We start from the raw sequence: 19,806 nt of genomic DNA on the forward strand, positions 1-19,806 counted from the left end.
AAATACGCTGATACTGTCATGACACATCGTTGGTGCAATGTGGGCTGCCCAAAGAGAACACGTTTATTAGCAGTTATTGCCCAAAGTTTTCTACTTTTCAAATGATGTATCTGCATGCTCCTTGTAAAGCCATTTGCAGCTAATTTGTTGGTCTTTGATCTAATCAGACTGCAGATGTTCAGAAAGACCATCTTTTTGTGCATTGAGGCTCACTCACTGGGGTTTGTAAAAGTAATGGGCTGTGCCCAATTTCGCCCCAATGTGTTCAACTCTCAAGGATGATGAAGGGAAAGATCTGTCTTTTGCCTAACAAGGAGAAAAATGAAAAAAAAAAAAAAAACAAAAAACCCACAACTTATTATTTCTCAAAAAAAGAAAAGAAAAGAAAAGAAAAAGATGAGGAAACAGCGGAAAGACTGTTAATCCCAGAACTGAATTTTCCAAATTAAAATATTCAATTAAAATTCTTCCATCACTATAGAGTGAAATGTTCTTAGTCATATGCTTGAGTAGCATGCAAAGAGATGAGTTATAACAGGCTGGGGCTAAGCTAAGGTAATGACATTGCATATCATTGTACCATGAGATGAAATTCCATGAATTTCTTCTTCATCTCAGTCATGTTTCATTGAGCCTGGTGGGAAAGTCATATGGTAAACCCTGTAATTATTTAAATAGGACTCAGTCTGATTTCAGATAGAAATAGCATTGTTCTAATTAATCAGGTGGATTGATGAGAGTTCATCAAAGATACACAGATCTGCCTTGCTTGTCTTTGTATCTGCATGGGGTAATGAGTCACAAATGTCAGCTGAAGGACCTAAGGCCATCTGATTCATCATTCGAAGTTTGGTCCCATCTGCAGACACCAAACAATGCTATATCTGATGCCAAGAAGCGTTTACTGACAGGAGCCTGGTATGGTTGCTCCCTGAAATGGTCTATCAGCACCTGACCAATACAGATGCAGATACTTACACCCAACAATCAGACTGAGCCCAGGATACCCAATAGAAGAGCTGTGGGAAGGACTGAAGCACCCTCATAGGAAGAACAATGTGGGCTGGCCGGACCACCCAGAGCTCCTAGAAACTAAACCACCAACTGAAGAGTACTCATGGAGGTACCCATGGCTCCAGCTATATATGTAGCAGAGGATGGCTTTATCAATGGGGGGAGAGGCCCTTGGTCCTGTGGAGTCTTGATGTCCCAGGGTAGGGGAATGCTAGGGTGGTGAGGTGGGAATGGGTGAGTGGGTGGTGGAGCACCCTCATAGAGGCATGGGGGAGGGAGGAGATGGGGTGGGATGAGGAAGATGTGGAGGGGTAACTGGGAAGGGAGATATCATTTGTAATGTAAATGAATAAAATGATTAATAAAACAAAAAACAAAACAAACAAACAAATAAAAAACCTCAAATTGTGGTTCCCTGAATCACTTCTACCCCTCATACTGGTTAAAATGTAAGAATGAATCAAATGATAACTGCATTTGAAATAAGTGCCCGTCAGTAATTCTTGTGCCAAGCAAATATGGGGAAACTGTTGCTCTAAAGCCCTCAGACTTTGTTTAGATCATTAGAGACTTTTGAATGGCTAAATTAATCATGAAGAAATTGCACAATTAGGTGCAGAGGTATTAGGTTTTTAGATTTCAAGACTCTGCCCTTTATCTGGGTAAGATTTCTACTCAGAATTAGTTAACTTCTAAAGTAGAAGGTAAATTCAGTCTTTGGAAAGTTTTGTTCCTTGAGGACACTAGAATTTATTGGAACAAAGATTTTTTAACTCAAAACGTTCTAGATACATTGTAGATTCCTGAACCCAAAATGAGCAACTTGAAGACAGGCACGTGGAAGAAGAGGCCGCGAAGCTCACTTTGTAGAAGTGATGAAGAGATGCTGTGGGGCAGAACAGAGTGACTCTGAGAACTCTGGGCATGGACCCAAGGGTGGCTTTATGCATTGGTTTCTCCTATTGCAGGAAGCATAGCTCAGGTAGCTCTCCAAGACCTAAACTCAGATTCCCAGCTCTACCTTACACGTTTATTGGAATGTCAGTAAACCTATCTATTCTAGCCCTAGTCCAGAAGTTTATAAAATTAGATCCATAATAGAGTATATTTCGTTGGATTACTGTGGTTATTAAGCTAATGACAATGGGAATGGAGTGCTTTGAAAAGAAACACCTTGAGTTTAGCAAATAAGTGTGGGCTGTTGTTATTATAACAACATTTGGCATTAAGAACTTCAAATACTATTCTAAAACATAGACCTTGAACACTTGTATTCAGGGGTGCAGGGAGTGAGAACCTCTTTTCTATTCAGAAGCTGTGTACTCGTAATTCTATGGGCTTCGGTCCTTTCACCTAGGTCATAATAAATTTCCAAGAACAACGACTTTTTAAACCAGGTAGCAGACAGAGAGGGGATTAGAGCTGACTTGTCTATATTTTAAGTTCGTGACTGGGAAACTGGAGGGAAAAGAGAATAGCACTATAAAATTCTGTCTGATAATCTAGATGACCCTGGACTCCCTATCAATGCCCAAGCACCTTTCTGAGCTGTCTGCTTCCAAAGGAATGTTTTTTTTTTTGTTTGTTTGTTTTTTTTTTTTGTTAGCTCTATTTCAAATTAAGCACCAATTTACTTCCATGCCTCCTGTGGTATTCTCAGCAGACTTTAAATTCAGGAAGGCACTATTTAATTTACCTCCATTTTGTTTATTTGTCACCATTGCTTCTTTCCCCACCCTTTATAAATAGTGACTTCAAGATTTGAAAGTGCCATGTAGGTTATTTGTTTCAGAGATAAGGTAGAATTCATTCTCATGGTAATCTGATGCCAATGTCTGTGTTTCACTGCTAGGATATACAATGAGAGCAATAATTACACTTTGTGTAAAACTAACACAGAGTGACCATGAGGTACAGTCCTACCTCAGGTTTGGAGTCTGAGGAAGCAGAATGAACTGCTAAGTATAATTCATGACCCAGTGGCTGCTCAGTGGGCAGAGTCACCTCCCAACAACTGGAACTGTTCACATGTCGACTGCATTATATTTTACTTTGCCCAGTCTTCGAACCAGGTTCCGGGCATCAAGTGAACAAAAATAATGCTGAGTTGATAACAATAAGTTTGCAAGGAGCCAGAGAATGGATTACTTTCTCAGATTCCAGAGACTGGATGTAACAGTTTCTCAAATTTTGGGGCATATCTTCCATTAGTATCTTTAATAGCTAATTTCCAAAATATTTTAAAATGTATGAATTTTTTGAAGTTTTTGCTATTTAATATAAATGCTAAGGACTCAAGTGACCCCTAATTTATGTTCAGGTTTCACCAGTACCTGGGCCAACACATCTCTTGAAAAGCTGTGTTGGGTATGAAATGTTTTCCTAGTGGAGACACATACGAAGACATGGTTCATTATTTCAGCATGCACAGGCATTTCAGAAAATTATACAACAATCATTTTGACCCCTTTTAATGTGTATTTGTATCTGGGATATCTAATCTTGGTTTTCAGATTCACATACATGGGAAGAGGGAACCTTAGTTGAGGAATTGCCTTGAGAAATTGTGTTTATCAGTTGACCTATGGGTAAAACACCACAACCACCTGTAAATTCAGCTGCAGGGAAATCTGAGGCCTTTGGGTACCGGGCATATGTTAGGTAAACATGTATGCAAGGAAAGCATTCATATACCTTAAGCAAAAATTAATTAATTATGAAGGAACATGTAGCTTTCATCTTGTCTTTTCCCACCAATCAGTGGAAAGATTTTGCTCCGTTCCTCTACTTTATAATTTGAGGAGCAGTCAGGGCAGCTTCCCATGACCACTCTGTGTTACAGACCAGATTTACCCTAAGTTCCCATGTGGACAACAGCAGGTGATACAGTACTCAATGGTACTCATACACCCTGTCTGGCAACTTCAATGGATAGGTCATTCAATAAATGCTAGCATTTAGCATGGTTACTGACACATTCTCTTATCAAATATCTTCTTCTTTTTATGTGTTATCTAATAAGTGGTTGGGATCAGTCATAAATACAAATGTAAGACTAATGAATAATTCATATTTTCCTGACCATTGTTAACTTGGCATAAATATGCCACCTCTAGGAAGAACATATATCACTGTGTTCTGGTGTTTTATTGCAATTTTAGATTTTTGATTAGTGCCACTTGAGGTTGGACCCAGGACCCACATAAGTACTCATTCACTTAGCCTCCCATACAATACTTTTTATGTTTTTTCCAGAAAACTCGAGTGCATACAAACTAACTTGTAAAAAGGGAAGTAACTTACATAAACCTACCACAAATGCCATCATGGTTCTGCCATTCTTGTCAGTTTCTTATTACAACTACTTCAAATGCATTTTTGAGAAACATTGGTTAGTACAAGGCTGGTCCTAGCTTACAGGGCTAAATCCAATGATAACACTAAAGCTGTGTCTGATAGCATGGATTCAGCTCTATTTTTCAATCATGGCTCTAACCAGGGTTCCGACTCCATCTCTCCTCCTTCATTTAGCTCTTGTTCTCTTGCTAGAAATGTTACTCGTGGCTGGCTAGCCAAATGAAAAGTACAGCTTGATTAAGGATCTCTTCTGTCAGTAATTTGTCCTAATGTCTTTAGCTTTCCCATGGGCTGTTGTAGAAAATGGTAAATCTGGTTTAAATGAAACCTGATCCTGTTAATGGCTTAATAGCAGCTGCCACAGGGTTATGGTGTTTCCAACAGATGTCTGTGTTACATTTTGTTCCTAAACTTAAGTCTTAAGCTATCCGTATACATCATATAAATATAGCTGTATGTTTGAATAAATGTTTTGCAAGATAGTCTATGACAAGACTCTTCTCTGTCCACTTAAAATTATCCACATGGGATTTTGCAAAAAAAAAAAAAAAGGTATATAATATTCTTTAATAAAAAATTACTTTGATCTTATAGTTTTCTAATTTTTGAAGCTAAAAAATGGGCTTCATCTCTACACCTAGGTCCCTAACTTGGTTAATGTGACCAATTAATTCATCATTGCCTACTGCTAATCCGATAGTGATGAGCATTGTAGTGTCACTTCGGGTAAACAGTAAGTACCCTACATTGTCTCTATCCTTTTCTTTCTTATAATAGTAATTGTATTAATATCATGAATAGGGTTCATTTTTCTGAAGTGTGGTAATTTATTCAGCTACTGTTATAGTTGGTACTTCTTCTACATAAAGTTCTTGAGCCAGATATATGAATGATCCTGAAGATAGAAACCAGGGACCTAACATCCTGAGTGAGATAGGAAATAGAAACAGACATGCAATGAGTCTGTGTCTATGCTATGAACAGAATACTTTCCGGCATGGTAATTAAAAGACTGGTTTGGTGGGTTTGTGGTTCTGTAGGCTGGGAAATTCTGTAGGCTGGTGACATCTGGCAATCGCCTTCTTACTATATCACATTATGAAGGAGGGTGCTGTGGAAAGGGGCAAGCAACTAGTTTAAGCCTGAAACCCATTATTCCTTCCTTACAAAGCCTCTGATTCCATTCTGAAGGCCTCAATCTCATGACCTCATCTAATCCTATTTCCACAAAACTCTATCTCCAAACACCATCAACATATGAATCAATAGATGAGGTTTATAGCACAGGAACATTGATGAACACATTCAAACCATGACAGCAGCAGACATACCAGCTCCAGCCATTCAGAATGAAAATACAGAGTAGTATGTTATTTGCAGTGCTGCCAACTTGATTCCTGAAGTTTATAAAAATGGAGTCTCTGACAGAGCCGCATTTTCAGGGTTGTGCGGTTGCTAACTTACCAGAATCTAGAAGGCTTATTTGTAAATTCATCCAAGAGTATGTATTTGAAGGCAACAGGAGGAATGGAAAACATGTTCCTAGGTAGTTTTAACCTGTCTGTGAGTATCTCTGGGTAACAAACAGCAGCCTCCTGATGTCTTCCTGTCTTATTTTCACCAGGCACTTCCTGAAAGGAAAGCTGTGGAGCCTGGCTTGTCTTTCTTGTTTGAACTCATCCTTCTTCACGGAACATATGCTTACAATGACCTGATCATGGGATGGACAGTCTTTCCTGTGTGTGACAACAACTTCCATATAGTAGAGGGAAAATTCAAGTGTCCCCTTCTCCGAGGACTTTATGACCCAAAACTGGACAGTTTCAGAAAAATAGAAAATTTGATTTGTCAAGACTTGGATCAGTGGCTGTGCAACCTATATTTTCAGGTTTGTAATATGATGGTTTTGTTTATTAATTTCCTGCCACTGGACTTGACCCTGCAGTAATGCTCTTCTCAAACTCATCTTGATATGAACCCTCAGACTTTGGAGAGCTGCCTAGCTACAATTGTAGGTTTAAAATGTGAGGTTTTAGCTGGAAAATAATTTCAAGTATCTCCCAAAGCACTTTTTTTCTAGCCTTTTGTCCCCCTTGCAATTATAAAATTTACTAAACTGTCTTTTAAAAAGTAAAAGTAATTACATCAGATAAGTGACTTCTGAAAATGCACATGGATTAATATTTAGAAATAAGGAATTACATTGTGAGTTCATGGGAAAAGTCAAAGTGAATTAAATACAGTCTTGTACGTTGAATGAGTTAGAACTGCTCCCCAAGGCCCCAGTTTTCTGCTAGTTGCAATCTGTAAGGTCACCCACCCCATCATGCATCCCAAGAACTGATGCGTTATTTCTTTTCCTTAAGTATTGACCAAGCTTCCCTTGTGTGTTGAGAATGATGGGATACAGAAGTGATGAGGTGTGACTTCTGCCTTCTGAATGCTCATCTCTGAAAAGAGAGACACCATAAGAGGGTCCTGCCACAGAAGCAGCGTGACTGAGAAAGATGTCTTTCTCAGTCATTTCAGTGCCAAGCATGGTTTTTTGTCAAATGCTAATGTTTAAAGCAAATAAACTTAGATGTGCATATCTTTATTTTTCTGTGTACTGCTGAACCCAGCCTTGTAACAAACATGACAGTACATAAATTCACAATAGGCAGTCATCATTATCCAGAGAAGAAAATGGTTGTATATGTTAAGAATAACGTGTCCCACCTGTTTGTAGTCTATTTTAATCTTTGTTTCTAAAATTGTTATTCTTAATTATAGTATTTTTCCAGGTTGACCTTATCATATAAAGTGCCATGACATTTTATTCTTTGCCTACACATTTGATTATATACTATCATCTGTCTGTCTGTCTGTCTGTCTGTCTGTCTGTCTTCTAGCATCTGCCTATCATCTATCTATCCCTCTATTTAATCTTTACCTATCATCTATCTATCTATTTGCCTATATGCCTATCCAATTGATGGACCTGATAAAGATATTTTCAGGAAATGTATAACTTTGGCCTCAAGTTTTAGAACTTCCTATCTGTCTTGAAGGATTGTTTTTTTTTTTTCTGATACCTTTTTATTTAGGGTAAAATTATCTGGTATTTTATTTTTAGCATTTCCCATTATAGTGTTATGCTGAAAGACTTTGTTGAGGTTATGTAGAGAACCATTAAGAAAATAGTTCTTACCTGGATATGTGCTTCCCTAGTCACTTTGGAAACTGTGCTATTGTGAGACAACTCTTACTGCCCCTGAGACTCACTAAGAAAGACATGCTCATAAGTGCTCTGAGAGCTTTGTACCAATTATTTTTTTGTGTTACTTCAAGTATTAGAACCATTTACAGCTCTTAAGAATTGGAAAATGTTGATATAAACAAGCTTAAATCAAAGAATGACACTGGAGAGTGAATAACTCTAAAAGCCCCATAACAAAACAGTTTTAAAATTGTAAGCTTAAATATTATCCCATGAATCTAAATGAACTGAAAATAAAAAACAGTCACAAAAGAAAGTACTTTTTGTTATATTGTATGTAAAAGACATCTGTAAGTGTGTCTGTGTGTGTGTATGTATGTGTGTGTGTGTGTTTGTGTGTGTTAGTTTGTATGAGTGTTTCTGTATGTATGCACTAAGACATATGAATACACATTTAAGTTTGGGTATTTCCTATCCTACTCTCTTATATGGTGTGATGTCTCTCAGTAAAATACAGAGCTTGCTATTTTTAGCTGGTCAGTGAGCCCTTAGGAGTCACTATTTCTACCTCCTACTCCATATGACCCATTGCTAGAATTAAAGGTATGGGCTCTCTATGTTGGCTTTGCAGATCTGAACCCAGATCCTCATACACCACAGCTAGTATGTCATTTACTGAACCATCTCCTCAACCATAGCACCTGTGGCATTTAACTCCCTTTTTTTTTTCTTTTTACTTTCTTTCGAATCTCACTGCCCATGGTGTGGACCTCAAAGCCTCACATCTGCTAGCCAACTCGATCACTACTGAGGTGTATCCCCAGAATTTAATGTTCACATTTATTGGTACATATAGCTTAGGATTCTGTAAATATGGCTTGGAAGTACTAAATTCATAAAAGGCAATTTAAGTACTGGTATCAATTATGAAGACCAGGTACATTGAGGTTAAATCAAGACTTAAAATCTACAAGATTAAAACATTGATTATTAAAGAGTTTCAAAATAATTTGGCTGGATCACAGTCTTCTTGGACATAAAGACCAAATTTTTCTCCTTTTTAATTAAGTAAAATGTAATGGGGAAAATCTAACACTTTGATTTACCCATAGAGCATGTCTGTGCTACACAGATAAATATAATTGATTTCCAGTTCTGTCATTTACTAGACAATGGTGGGAACTGTTGCCCAGTTTGAGAGGAAAAATAAGTGGGGATAAAGACTCTCCTCCTTCATAAAGGTGAAAACAAAAAGTTCTTACAAAAAAACCCTGCTTTTATGTAAATTTCTATAATACATGAATTTTCCCAGACTGAGTTCTCTCAAAAGCAAAATGTTATGATCAGGGTTGGGGAGATGGTTCAGGTGGTGCTTGTCCCACAAATATGTGTACCTGAGTTTGGATTCATTGCATGAAACCAAACTATATCAATAAGACAACCCCCTCCAAAAATCATATAAAGCAGAATATGTTTTTAACTCCAACATCGAAGAGACAGGGTCAAAAACATGGGATCCTTTCAGCCCACTGGCCTGTGATTTCCAGGTTCAGTAGAAACCCTGTTTAAAAAACTTGAGAATGATTGAGGAAAAAACACAAAGTCAACCTCTGGCTTCCATAGGCAGGAACCCCAATCAACCATATGGAAACTTCTGATCAAGTAGTAGATGGAAATACAAAATAAATAATAAATATGATAAGAAAATAATAAAGAATTTATCAAATATTTAAGAAATAAGAACTATTAAATAAGAAAATATCAGATGGAAGAAAATATCAAAAGGTGGAACGGAGAAAATGTTTTTTGCAGTTTAAGTTTTTAGAGATAATTAACAAAATCCAAGGGAGCCCTTCTTTCCTTTTCCTTGCACGGTCAATGGTTGGGAGGGGAACACTACGAAGTGGGCCAACTGAGAGAGCACTCATGGCGTCCCACTGACCTCTATGTCCCATGCCATTAGGGGCAGTAACAGGAACCCTTGGGAAGAGGCTGAATTGACTAATTCAGTCCCAGAATTTGTGGACAAGGAGAGAAGAGGGAAGATTCTGCAAGCTAGGAAGGTTCACAGTCCTTCCTGAGGAGATACTCCTTTCAGATCCCCATCTTTCTCAGTGTTTCACTGTCCTCCTCAAGCACCAGGCTACTTTAGACGTGTGTGGAAAAACGTAGTGAACAATCACCTGTTCACTTACCAATGTGTTCTGTAATCTTATTTATAATCTCATTTATTTTTTGTTTTTTTTTTTTTTTTGTTTCTTGGAGGAGAAAAAAACCTACAAATGAATATTTGTTAGTTTCATACAAGTATGATATATAGTAATACAATGTTTTCTTATAAAACATTAATAATAATAAATCATGTAAAACACATGATGATATTTAAAGTGATTATGGAGACCATTATTATAACTTAGACAAAAATCCTTCAGAGTTTAGAAAACTTAACAGCCCTTTTAGAAATCTCAATCACACACAAACCCGCATTGTTCTCTAGAGAAAATTTAGCTACATAGGTAATATTTACAACAGTTTTCATTAACTGATTTATCTCTTAATAGGTAATTAAAACTCCTTTGCATTTGGATGATCCAAAAAGCCATGAGAGCTGCAAACAGCTTTCTCCTGAACGTCCTGTGTGCTTAATGGTGAATCCAGAGGATACAGAATTTGATATGGTTAATACAGCCGGTCCTTCCAAGAAAGACCCAACAGGAAACACTCATGCTGTAATGGGTGGCACCCCCCACTCTTCTCAAGGTTGGTTGACCATCCACTCTTCTTAAGGTTGGTTGACCACCCACTCTTCTCAAGGTTGGTTTACCATGCACTCTTCTCAAGGTTGGTTGACCATCCACTCTTCTCAAGGTTGGTTGACCATCCACACTTCTTAAGGTTGGTTGACCACCCACTCTTCTCAAGGTTGGTTGACCACCCACTCTTCTCAAGGTTGGTTTACCATGCACTGTTCTCAAGATTAGTTGACCAGGGTGGGTTTACTCATTTTCTTCGGTATTCAATACAGTGTTGAGGACTGTGTCATAATGACTGAAGCTAATTAAGAACTACTTATTTTCTAAGAATGCATTTTCCAAACTAAGGCATGGAAAGTGAATATAACTATTAAGAATGTTAATTTTCATATCACATTGTCTATCATAAAAATAAGTATAAATTATTCCCTTTAAATGCATATTTTTCTTCATGATTGGCCCCACTGTTTTTAGACTACTTTTCTTTCATTTCTTGTGGGAGGTGCAGGATTATTAGACTTCTTTAGGGGGGGTGCTTCTGTTTAAATTTCCAATGTTCTTGTATGTATTTGAGAGTAGTAACCAAAAGTATGAGTATAAAAGATAAATTATTCTCAGCACAAAATTTTCAGGTAGGAGAATTTATGCTGTAGGGCTTTGTTTTTGAAGATCAGTTTTATCCAACACTAGGTAAATCAAGTTTTTCAAAAATTTAGTTTTTCAGAAAAGCCACATTTGAAACTATCTTCCATATTAAAAGCTTATTACCTTTACCAAAGGCTTTAGTCATGGGTTTCTGAAAATTGATAGATACTCAAACAGTAAATAATATTAGCCTGCCTAACAGGATGGGATGGATTGTCAGCTATTTCTGAACAGCTCCATGACAAGGTGTGGCCCTTGTACTAATTACTAATGGCAAACTCTATAGTCAGTATTTTCTTTGGAATTACCAAGTGATTAAATAACATGACACAGAAAGTAACATGTACCAATACTCTGTCCTCTACTTTGGCAATTCTGTTTTGCTATATTTTCCGTACATTTTTTTAAATTTCACTCTTCTTTTCTTCCACCCCTTCCTTGTTTCTTTGTGTGTGTGTGTGTGTGTGTGTGTGTGTGTGTGTGAGTGTGTGTATCTGAGTGTATAAATGGGTATGTATGCAGGTATATATGTCACTATGTGTGCATGCATGTATGTGTGTTGGGGTATGAATGTGTATGCATGTGCATATATGTGTGTATGCATATGTGTATAAGGGAGGGGTATGTATGTATATGTGTGTATGCCGAGGAGGCCAGAGATGAACATTGGGTATTTTCACTGGTGTCTTTCTACCCTATTTTTTGAGGCAAGTTCTCTGGCTAATTCCACTGGACTGGCTGGTTATCAGTGAGCTCCAGAAATATTTCTCACTCACTCTTCCTCCTTCAGCACTGAGATTACAGACACCTGACACCATGGCTAGCTTTATTTTCCAATACAAATCCTGGGGAACCAAAGAAGAGCCTCGTGATTGTATGGCAAGTACTTTCCCATTGTGAAAAAAAAAAAAAAAGATAGGACAGTCAGGAAAGAGGATGTGGGAAGGAAAACCAGGTTCCAGATTGAACTGCTAAGTGATTAGATTCAACCAAGGAAAGTGTATAGAGACATAATGAAGCGGGGCTGAGGGTATAGCTCTGGGAATTATCTGGGATTCTGGAAAAGGATGCTGGCGCTCTTCCATCATGGTCAGACTGGCCACGTGGTTCTACTTTCTGGAGCACCTCTGCTTTTTATTGTTGTTGTTGCTGTTTAGGTTTTTGTTGGCTTTTTTTTTTTTTTTTTTTTTTTTTTTTCTGTCTGTTGATCAGTTAGCAACCACAAACTTCTGGCTAAGTGCTAAATACTTGTTACATCATGTTTGGAACTTTTTAGTTCGTTTGGACTGAGACCAGATTGGGCTGAGAAAAATTCTAGTTGCTAGGTACGAGTCATGAATATTTGCTCTTCTAAAATATTGATGTAGCATGAGCTTTGGTCTTTTTATGCCTGTCTGATCTGTGGGCTCACACGTGACTCAGACAAAGTCATCAGCTAAGGACTACTGAGGTACCACACTCTCTGGAATCATGTATAACTGAAAATGTTATGTTAAGATTTTACACACCACATACCGACACTGGCCTTAAATAATCTTGCTGAAGATAAATTAGGACCCAGCTATACATTGAAGGCAGGTAATGCATTCCATGGTTACGCACAAGTTTTAACTAAGTGTATTGTTCACACTCATCAGATCTTGCACTTATTTTACTCGTAGCAGGAGAGAGCAGCTGACTGCATCCTGCTCTGCTTTGGGGAGACAAGGAGAGTTGGTAATCCTCAAACTGCACTGTAGCTGAGTACAGGAACTTCCTGTTGGGATGTAAGATATTTAAGCATCTAATTGTTTACTTTAAATGCAAACATCTGGGGTATTTAACCATGCATCTGTAATGTCAACCAGAGAAAGTAGAAGATGGGGGTCTATAAATAAAAGAAAAGCCTTGATGGTTGAAAAGGAGCAGTTGATGCTATAAAAGGGTGCCAAACCAGAGGCCAACAATGCCATAGGTAACCCCATTCCAAACATCCTTCTGGGGGATGATCCATGGAAGTGGTGCTAAAGTCTGGTCATTTTTCTCATCAAGATAATTGCTTTTATATCGGATCTTGGTTGGGTCTAACTGATTAGACATTTCAGCTTAAACATCTGAGTTATCCCTGCTCTATGGGAGAAAAAAAAACAGCTTTATCATTGCATATCTATTGCGTGAGTGTTGCTGGTTTATTATGTCCCTAAGAGTCCATATTTTGAAAATTTAGTTCCCAAGCAAAGCAGCACCAAAAGATAAGTTTTGTTTTGTCTTTTGTTTGTTTGTTTGTTTATATGCTTTTAAAGGGGGCTATTGTGTCTTTATGGTTCTGCACTTAATAATGAATTAATAGATATGGGTTATTGAGAAAGTACATTTGTCATGATCAAACAACTCCAATTTCCCAGTATTCAATCCTAAGACTCCTAGGGTCTCTGCAGTGTCCCATTCAATTTGAAGATTCTCACTAGACATAGCCTTTTGAACCACCTACCCCCAGAGCTAAAAGAAACAAAGCCTTCCCTTCACAGATGGCCCAGCCCTAGCAATTCTAGTGGAGCCACAGGAAATGCACTAAGATACTGGAAATCTGAGATGTAGAAAAGACAGTCATTGTCAAAGCCTCTTCTGATGGTCGAAGAGCATCATCCAAAGAAAAATAAAGGGAGAGGCAAAAAGGGAATAATTGTGACTTCATTGGACAAAAAAGAAGAGAAAGCATGCCATTGATTTTGCTTAAATATCAAGTTCAAAGGTCAACTCTGAAGTCACTGGACACTGTAAAATATGTGCACTTGCAAAATGTATTTCTTTTTATAAAGTGTTTTAGTATAACACAGTCTTATCTTAGAATTCTTGACTTTTAACAGAATGGGTTCTGAGTTAACTAATGATATTTAATGTCACTGGTATTTTTTATCTTGTTTTAGAATACTGGGTAGAAAACGGGAAGCAGTTATTCTTGGACCATTTTCCACCATAACCTTTTTGCTTTCTCAGCTTTTCTGTGACAATGTGGCTGTATTCCCTAGATGAACCTCACCATGCTACGATTTTGGCTTTTAGAGTGGTGCTGTTCTGTTGTCCCACGCTCTCCTCCAAGAGGACAAGTGGCACTCTGGTAAAGAGGAATGCCATCACATTCAGTATGCACCAAGAGGGAGACTTTCTTGGGCTTTGTTTTAAAATAACCTTTTATATTGTTTTGCTTTGCTATGAGCCTGGAGACTAACGTAAGCCTCACTTTTAAAGACAACAGAGGGACTGTTTCCTCCTGTTGTGATCAGATCAATACAGAACAAGAACACAAAACTTTCCTCCAGTACATGCCTTCTCTATTGTGTACTTTTATTGTTTTTGGAAGCAACTAAGCTTATTACTCGTGGTTAATATCTCCCTTGGGCTTGTTTTCCCACATATCCGGACTCTGATGCAGTGTGCAGTTTCTGCCACTGATACGTGGCTAAGAAACTGAATAATTGGTAAACGTACTTAACATGTGGTAACTCTTTTCAAATTAAAAGTTTCTTAAACTCTGGCTTGATGACTTTCTGGATATTTACATGTAAAGGAAGGAAACACGGGGAAGGAAGAACCACGTGTTATGTTCATGACTGCAAAGTATCTCTCTGAAAACTGTTTATGATCTTCTACAAGCCGTTCTACATCTGTAGGCTCCGAAGATAATCTGTCAAATTTACTATACTGTCCGCAAATCACACACAAAAAAAGTGGCTTTCATGTTTCCTTGTAAGTGTGCTTGTGTACACACTTTCTCCTAAGGGGATTTTGGACTCAGTCCATGGTTGATGGTGGATCAACATCGTTACGATGAGCTATGCCTAGGAACAGAAAATATTTATAAAAGGCTGGAAGAAAATATCTATGGTAAAACTTATGACTGTCTTCTTCCAAGTTATTTATTTATTTTTTTTTTTAGTTTAGGGTGACCACTAGGGAAATGGTGATTGTGTTTGATAATTTTGTTTTATACAGGGATGTTTTGCAAGAACAATAGTTTATAGAAAAGTTTATGGATGTTTGATGATACTGAATTCAAGAGGATCTTATTGTGCGCTCACAGTGAACAACCACACTGCCAAAATCTAAATGCAGTTATAAGCCAAAAGTACCTTCAGAGGTTTACTTGGGCCCATCTGCTCCATTATGTTACAAACATGGACACATGGTCAGGAGGATGGGTAGGTTCTTTGAGCATCCTTTTCATCAAGGTCAGAAAACCATTTTGGGGGGTGGGGGGGGGATCCAGACCTGGAAAGACGCAAGTGTAGCTGACTAAATAACTATTTAGTAGTAAGATGAGGGAACAATTGTGAGAAATGTATGTTGCCAACAAGTTATTTGTACTATGTCTCAATAGGCTCCAGCCCTCGAGAATACTGTGCAAGAAAACTGATTCTCTCTCTCTCTCTCTCTCTCGCTTTCTCTCTCTCTCTCCCTCCCTCCATCCCTTCCTCCCTTTACCCTCTTCCCCTCTCTCCCTCTCCCTCCCTTGTTCCTTCTCACTACCTCCCTGTCAATTCTTGTAAATGATATCAGTTAGAAGAGAAAACAAAGAACTATTGTCAATTATAGTAGATTCTTTGACATTTAAAGAACGGAATTAAGATTTTTTTTTTGCAGCTTACAATGTCAAAGAAACAATACACATTCAGTAGGAATTATCTGTGAAGCACTGTATTAGAACATTTTCTCAGACTCATGGTAGTAGACAGCATAGTTCCCTTTCTTGACAGTGGACAACAGCATGGTGCCCAAGCAACAGTCAGTTGTGTGGTCAAGAAGAGCCACACCAGCACTCTAGTCTCTAAAATTCACTTGCTACAGAACAGTTTTAACTTTGACTGGATTTTTTCAGTGTTTAATCTCCTCACCAGTCCTGGAACATATGTATCCCACTGTGCATCTCATACTTTGCATGATAGGGTTTAGGCTTTCAGCATCCAAACAGGCCACTCAAGCTGGCTGAAATTGGAGGGTTGTCACAGTCAAAAACAGCCCCAGTGGCATTAAATCATGTAAAAACTTGATTTATACCAAGTAGACATTTGCATTCCAGTACAGTTTAACAAACTTAATGAAACAACTAATTGTTTCACATATTATTTTATGGTGCTGTTAATACACATTGGCACCTGAGCTCTGCTCAGATCCAGTGAGTATGGTTTTCTAGGGTCAGGTGCTTGACATTGGTGGATTCCAAGCTAAGAAAGAAGGAAGGTTCCTTGGCATGGTAGCATATACCTATAATCCCACATACTGAAGGAGAAAGAGAAAGGAGGATCAAGAACTCAGAACTAGCCATGGTTACAGAGTAGGGTTGAGACCACCCTGAGTTACAAGAAACCCATCCCAAAAAGAAAACCAAAACCAAACTCTACTGGCTGTTTTCATGTATTAACTCTACACAAGCTAGAGGCATCAGAATGGAAGGAGCCTTAGTTGAGGAAATACCTCCATGACATCCAGCTGTAAAACATTTTCTCTATTAGAGAACAATAGGGGAAGGCCCAGCCCAGACTGGGTGGTGCTAAGCTTATGGTCATGTGTTCTTTAAGAAAGCAGGTTGAGCAGACCAGGGGAAGCAAGCCAGTAAGCATCACCCTTTATGGCCTCTGCATCAGCTCCTGCACCAGATTCCTGCCTTGATGACTGAGTTCCTGCCCATATATTCTGTTGAAGGAGGTATGAAAAGTCATTGTCCTCATTCTTTGGATTTTGGGGGGTGAAGGTGGATATTGTAAGGTTGTTTTTATGAATAATTTAGAAATGGTCATAACTTAACAGGGAGGAATTAGCCAGATTAATCTATACAGCCATAATCTTCATTTGGTAACTAAGGTAAAATCGTCTTACACTGGTAGAAATCTTTCTAATTGATACAAAGTTGACATTATAATCTTTACACTGGTATAGAATTTATTTGATACAGGTGTAAGGTTTTTAGTGGTATAATTTCTCATTGATTTAAAATTGTAATTAGTATCATTGCTTTCATGTAGGTATTGTACCTATACAATACATTTGGGAATGCAAGGCTTAGACCCAGTCCTATAACTGGATTATACACTGTTTTTGAGTTGATTAAATAATGCTAGTTAAGGGCCACATAGAAAATTCTTGGTTCTGAGTCAATTGAAAGGGTGTTTTGAGATATTTCAATTTAAAATGGCCAAGAGTAGTCAAGGCTTAACAGTTCAGAAGTGCTTTTTATTTTAGATGGTTTTCAAAAATGCCAGAAATCCATTAATTATGACATTTAATGTTATTAATCTTTTGTTGAGACATAGCTACATCTTACAGTTCCCCTTGGGTGAATTTAACAAAGATACTGTGAATCTCTACCTCTAGGTGAGCTATATATTGTGGCTAGATAGCCACTGGGCAGAAACTGCCTACTTCATCTACCGAATATATCCAGAAAGGAACACATTATGCAGAATACTCAACTGAAATTCTTTGCTGAGCCAAAATTATCAGTTCTTCAAGATTTCTGCATTTCCAAGTCTGTCAGTGATCCTGGGCCAGAAGGCTGTTGCTACCAGTTGACTGCTAGTGGAGATTTGCCTTTACAATCTCTCTCAGCTCTGGAAACCGTATTATGCTTCCTGAGTTTTTAGATATTTGGCCATTCTCAGATTTCTGATAGAGATGAAGACTGATTTAGTTTTATAGCCTACCCAAGCTAATTAACTTTGAGAAAACATAGTCATTTAGAATATTTTCAAGTGGTAATAGTTACACACAACTTGTATTTAAAGGTAAAGTTATTTTTTCCCTTAAAGTAAATAAAAAGGATGATGTGTAGGTTTAAGTTAAGGCAGTACGTGATTGGACAGAACAGAGGTGGGTGGGGAAAGGTTCAGGAAAGTAGAAGATGAGGCAAAATGGAGGCAGATGTGTATGTTTCTCTCAGTGCATGTCTTTATAAATGAGGGTGTTATGAATGTTCTATAGGGGATGGAATTGTACAAGACCATTTGACTTATCTAGGTTGGCAAACTATATTATACCTATTGGATCAGAGCAAAATGCATGAATGAATTAATCCATTCTAAAGTACATAATACTTGCTTCCATTTACCAATTACACTGTGGCAGTAGGTAAGGCAGTATGGAGTTAGCATCAAAGATTTTGTTGCAAACCTCAGTTTGCTACTGACTACAGTAGAATCATTGTGAAATAGCAGGTCTAACTCTGTAAGAAACTTCCTTTCTCCAGAATGGCCACACTGTCTCTTCTGTATGTCAAACTATAGGAGCACCAAGTTTTCACAAGTTTTTGAGAACTCATTCTAATTTGTGTATCAAATCATCTTGTGATTTCTTCAATGTTCACATCCTTAATCATCTCCATATGAACTAGTTTAGAGACACTTTTGTCCAGTCTTTGTTTGTTTTGAAACAGTATTCTAAAGCTGGTTAGGCTGGTCTTAAGCTCACTATGAAGATGACCTTCTGCTTCTGATTCTCCTACTCCACGCCTTCTGAGTACACAGACTGTGATTTAAATGGTGCTCCAGATTCAATTTAAGGCTTCATGTTTGCTAGGCAAACACTCAACCAATTGTGTCCCATAACCACTTTCGAAGAATGAGCACCTGTACAGATTATAGGCATAATTTGAAGAATTTCCAGTGACTTCTTGAAAATCACCATTTGTGGAAACTCTGAAGCAAATGTTAGACTCTGTGGCATTTGGTCTTTAAAATTTGTTGGTGGTGTTTTCAGATATACCCAAATCCTTCATCTGAGCACAAAACTGAGCTTCAGGGAACCACAGAATGTATCAAAATGATTAATCTGCATAAAGAGCTAATTACCTGCATTTTAAATGACTTTACAGAAGATATGGAAATGCATAAAATAGTATAAGTCATAGAAAAGTGTTAGCATTATTTAATTGAGATCATTATAAAAATGTAGAAATTTCTAAATTTTTCTCCTATCTTCCCTGTACATCCTCTAGTGTGTGTTTCTTTCCCTACATCTTGCTTTCCTTTAGCCCTGAGTTTGTCACCTTTTAGCTTTATTTACAAGCAGAATAATTCTCCCTGTACCTGTAACACTGGAATTCCTCAACAGGCTTAGTTAAGATTAGTCTTCTCACTGTTAATGGCAGCCTGTAACTCTCTAACTATTAGCAGATTTTGTCAGAAAGGAAAGCATCTTAATTTGTTTTCATCTTGAGCTTATTTTCTGGGGTGCCAGACCATCCCTCAGAATCAATTACAACATTTAATCTTGTTTGATCCACTTCTATCTGAAAGTCATGTCTGAAACCCAGTGGAACTGAGAAAGCTTTAAACAGCCATGCAGGTCTGCAGATTGGTTTTGACAGGACAGTGATGCAGAGTCCTGCCTGGGCCCACAGTGATGCTAGCTGACAGCCCCTCGCTGCTCCTGGGAGGAGGGAACATGTGGAAGGAATTGCTCTTTTCCTTTTCACAGTTTGTCATTTCCTCTGCAGGGCAGCCTCTGACCCCTCTTGAGATCCCGACACCCATACAGGAAGTGTTCCCACTGATGTAAAGGAAATGGGGAAGTAGTTAATGCCAAGAAAGGAGGGATGAAGAGTGTCAGAATGATGTGGGGTACAGAGAGATGGGCTTAAAATGTTTCCAGCAGGTTACACTCTGTGGAGAGCAGTACCCACTGATCTGTTGCTGTTCAAGGAGTCAAAACATTGTAGGGAAGTTACCTTAGAAATTGCCCCCCCCTGCTGTGCACACCACCTCTGTGTGTGTGTGTGTGTGTGTGTGTGTGTGTGTGTGTGTGTATGCATATTGCTGATTTTAAAAGTGGAGATGGAAATAAAAACAGTCGTATCACAAGCAAATT

At 38.1% G+C, this 19,806-nt stretch overlaps 1 protein-coding gene across 1 annotated transcript in view; it reads left to right on the forward strand.

The window, feature by feature from the left end:
* Window positions 1-19,806, forward strand: part of LOC308438465 (uncharacterized protein) — a gene marked incomplete at both ends in the record, with an annotated part of 253,517 nt that overhangs the window by 87,350 nt on the left and 146,361 nt on the right. Inside the window, 2 exons of the mRNA XM_080939852.1 lie at window positions 5,996-6,259; window positions 10,132-10,330. Of these exons, the coding sequence (XP_080795978.1) occupies window positions 5,996-6,259; window positions 10,132-10,330 (463 nt within the window). The remainder of the gene's footprint in view (window positions 1-5,995; window positions 6,260-10,131; window positions 10,331-19,806) is intronic.

The sequence above is a fragment of the Micromys minutus genome (assembly GCF_963924665.1).
Source record: "Micromys minutus genome assembly, chromosome: 1".
NCBI classification, from domain to species: domain Eukaryota; kingdom Metazoa; phylum Chordata; class Mammalia; order Rodentia; family Muridae; genus Micromys; species Micromys minutus.